The sequence below is a fragment of the Vitis vinifera genome, chromosome 6 (genome assembly GCF_030704535.1).
Source record: "Vitis vinifera cultivar Pinot Noir 40024 chromosome 6, ASM3070453v1".
NCBI lineage: Eukaryota > Viridiplantae > Streptophyta > Magnoliopsida > Vitales > Vitaceae > Vitis > Vitis vinifera.
Window position 1 is genome coordinate 22,541,230 of NC_081810.1, and position 3,880 is coordinate 22,545,109.

The 3,880-nt window shown below is 32.9% G+C and overlaps 1 protein-coding gene across 2 annotated transcripts; it reads right to left on the reverse strand.

The window, feature by feature from the left end:
- Positions 1–741: 741 nt before the first annotated feature.
- On the reverse strand, positions 742–2,408 carry LOC100241445 (60S acidic ribosomal protein P2B-like). Of its 2 annotated transcripts, NM_001378517.1 has the most exons (4): positions 2,275–2,330; positions 2,086–2,174; positions 1,081–1,307; positions 742–943 (listed from the first exon to the last, which is right to left on the reverse strand). In NM_001378517.1, the coding sequence occupies exons 2-4, from the start codon at positions 2,171–2,173 to the stop codon at positions 917–919; spliced, it is 342 nt and encodes a 113-aa protein (NP_001365446.1). In that variant the 5' UTR covers position 2,174; positions 2,275–2,330; the 3' UTR covers positions 742–916. The 2 variants fall into 2 exon arrangements, with proteins under 2 accessions (NP_001365446.1, XP_059593203.1); XM_059737220.1 differs by lacking the exon at positions 742–943 and having other exon boundaries at positions 1,003–1,307; positions 2,275–2,408.
- Positions 2,409–3,880: the final 1,472 nt, after the last annotated feature.

The window sequence follows — 3,880 nt, forward strand, 5'->3', positions numbered from 1 at the left end:
TACATATATCCATTGCGGAATCCAACTGCCAACAGGCCAACTGGCCAAGTCACAAAAAAACTGAATCCACTAGCATTATGGAAAACAGCATGACCTCCCGGCTTCGAATTAAAGGCTGAAATTCTAGAACAAATGGGTACCCGAGCTAAATAAAGGCCTAGCACTGAATCAGGTGCTGCCCAAGTGACAATGCATGCGTCTTAAGCCAACAGCCCAGCCAATCGAATTGAATAGGCATGGGTTGAAAATGGCACAAGCCTAAAACAACCTCCATTTTCATCCATTGGATAATAATCTCCTTTATGGACCCTGAACCCCCCCAACAGGCAGGCAGGCCTCTGTCATCAGCTACAAAATACCAACGGTTTTAAAATTCCAGGCAAAGGAATCAAATAATCAACTTCCTCATCTCAAAGCTACATAAGACCACTACACTTGCAGACATGAATGTGTCAGTTTAGGGGACACCAGTGAATCTAAACACATTTAAGAAAGACCAACTCATGAGGCTGGTTGAAGTTCAAACATACTTTAATGAAGACCAACCTCAACACAACCCATGTTTATATTGGTTGAATGTCTTCATGCCATCTGATAAAAATGAAGGTTGGGAGGTTGAAGGAAAATCAGAAGGAATAGAAAAAGAAAAGAAAAATGCTCCAACAAACCCTACTGCCCACAGAAATTGGTGTTATCAAACTCACCAATCATAACTCAAATAATTGAAATTCAAAATTCAAATATTAAAATGGCAATGCTTTACCTCATCTCATTATCTAAACAAAAATTTCAGAAATCCAACAAAATGTAGAACAGTTCTCAAATAGCAAACCAAAAACTTCTAACATTCAACTAAAGAGACTAACTTGGGAAGAAAATGTTCCATTTCATACAAACAGACCAGCATCTTGATCTCTCAGTCAAAGAGACTGAAACCCATATCCTGCAAAAAAAAAAAAACAAACAAAATAGAAAGCAACATGTTATTTAACCAAACAAAAAGGCCAATCAAGATGGTAAATTATTGTTATTTTACCAAAAAAAAATATTGCTATTTAAAAATAATAATAATAATCTTACATCATCAGACTCTTCTTTTTCTTCCACTTTCTCCTCTTTCTTAGGCTCCGCAGCAGCAGGTGCGGCGGCACCACCACCACCAGGTGCAGCAACTGCAACAGCAGCACCACCTCCAGATGGCACAGAAGCTAACTTTTCCCTTCCAGATGCAATTAGCTCTGTGATATCCTTTCCCTTGACTTCGGCCAAGAGCAACTCAATCCTATCATCATCAGCTTCAGCCCCAACTGTAAATTAGAAGAATCCATATCAGTTAACATGACTGAAAATTTAACGCTCCCTCTAAAAGGTAACATCTGGATACTAGGATTTGAAGAACAGCACAAAAGGGTCTAAGATTAAGGAAAGGAAGTAATTAAAAATGACATATGGGCTTGACTCCAAATCCAACAAATCCTTTCTAGGATGGTTTCTGAACACCTCCTCCCAGTAACACTTCAAATTCAGAAATCTCCCCTCAGATGAATCCCTGTAAAACTTTCCCATAACACCTTTCTGTACTACCAATTTGAAACGAACACTACCTCGAAAACATTACACTAGTATCTGATTTACATTATAACTTCATCAGAATTAAGAAATTTAAAAAAATATATATATCCTTTCGGAACATGGTTGAAAGTTTGAAGTGAGGGTTGAAATCTAAATCCCTCATTCGAACCATCCAGACCCGAATCCATACGTGCGAAAATCAATTTTTCAACACAACTCACCCACCGAAAGCTAAATATCTATTCCCCTGAGGATTATCTTGGAAGCATGTTCTGTTCTCTAAAAAAATTCCTACGTTCTCCTTCTTAGGCTTTCTCTTCGTTTTGCATTCTGCAAACAGAAAACATTTGATCTAACAATTTTTTTCCTTACTTTTCAAAACCAGAATGACTCCCTAGATCCTACAGATAATATAGACCTAAACTACAGATCAATAAAAAATCAGATCCGAACATTAATTGGAAAGAAAAGATGAAACAAAAAAATGAAACAAAGAAAAGATAGTGGGCGCACCAGATCCAAGAATATCCTTCAAATCCTCGGCAGAAGGGCAGGTGTTGCCTCCCAACACAGCAAGCAAGTATGCGGCGATCACCTTCATTCTGCTCATTCAAACCAAATCAAAGCCCTTAATCATCACTACAAACCAACACGCAAATACAAAGATAGAGAAAATTACAGGGAGAGAGAACTAGAGAGTACTTGTGATGTGAACGGCGACCCTCAGGCTCTTGTGTTGCTAGGGTTTTGCAGAGGAGGGGTGCAGCAGTGAAATGAACTTGCGGGGGCTCATCCATATATATAGCTAGGGTTTTGGGTTAGGAGATGGCGAGATCGAATGCATCTCCACCGTCCAATCTCCTGTTCCAATTTTACCCTTCCCTGTGATTGATTTCTCTGAGTTGGACACCGGCATTCGTAAAGTTTGGGCCTCAATTTTGCCCAGATTTGGAGTCCGAAGAAGGAAAAGGCCCAATCCAACTACTAAAATCGAGGATCGCCTCTATAATAAAAATGAACAACTTTGTGATTTGATTTATAAGTTGAAGTTCGGAAAAATGACGAAAATATTATAGAAATATGTGAATTGATTTGTAGACATCTTCATAACACGTTTGGTACTGTTTTTATTCGAAGCAATTTTAAAATAAGTGTTTTATCTAAAAATATTTTTAGGAGATAGTCATTTAAAAGTGTTTTTAATAAAAGTGTTTTATTTATAAGTGTTTTTACGAGTATCAACTGTTTCATTATAAATTATCTTTCTATGTTATAAATGATTTTTCAATTTTTTAAGTGTTTTCTAAATTTTGTCAAACACCCAATTTTAAAAAATAAAAATAAAAACATTTTTTATGTTAAAAATATTTTTTAAATTACTACCAAAATGAAGTATTTCTCTTAAAAAACACTATAAATGATTTTTCAATTATACAAATGATTTTTCAAATTTTTAGAAGTATTTCCTAAAATTTTCTAAACATCTCTTTTTTTTTCCAAAAACACTTTTTAAGTTAAAAACGATTTCTAGAATCACTATCATAAGATTTTATATTCAATAATCTAAGATTTTATATCTCAATAACCTACTACATTTGTTTATGCCTCCCATTTGGTTTTGAAACAACATAATTTATATTTTACAAATATTAACATGTAAATTTAGACTATGTTTGATTTACGAAAAATGTGAGAAAAAATGGAAGAAAATATAAAAAATAAATTTAAAATTAATAAATTATTTCTATACGCTACTTCAAACTTTGTTTCACTTATTTTAACTCCTTCGTATAAAGAAAAATATATTAATTTTTAATTAATTTTAATTATATTTTATTTTTTTAATATTTTCTAAACATAATAAAATCATTTTATTTATCATTTTTTTATTTCTTGAGTCTTTTTTGGAAATCAAACATAACCTTAAAGCGTATTTGATAGTGTTTTTATTCAAAGTATTTTTTATAAAAATGTTTTATCTATAAATGTTCTTAGGAGAATCATACATTAGTGTTTCTCCATAAAACACTATAAATAATTTTCTAACTTTTTTAAGATATTAATCAAACAATTTTTTTTTTTCAAAAACACCTTTTATAATGGAAAAGCACTGTCATCATTATTTTTATTTTACTTGACATTGATTTAGAAGAAAATGTTAATTTATTGGTCTTTCACTAACTCATTTATATGCCTATCCTCGTCATTTTTTATTTCGAGCATGTTTGGCACTACTTCTGGTATAAATGTTTTTACTAAAAGTGTTTTATTCTACAACACTGATGTGAAAAACGCTTTTATAAGAATA

Bases quoted from the DNA above. Each gene is read 5' to 3' on its own strand.
- LOC100241445 (XM_059737220.1), bottom strand. From the start codon at position 2,369: ATGGATGAGCCCCCGCAAGTTCATTTCACTGCTGCACCCCTCCTCTGC. The intron at 2,175-2,274 runs GTACTCTCTAGT...TTGAATGAGCAG, and splicing joins GGTCGCCGTTCACATCACAA to AATGAAGGTGATCGCCGCAT. The intron at 1,308-2,085 runs GTGCGCCCACTA...TCTAATTTACAG, and splicing joins GAAGGATATTCTTGGATCTG to TTGGGGCTGAAGCTGATGAT.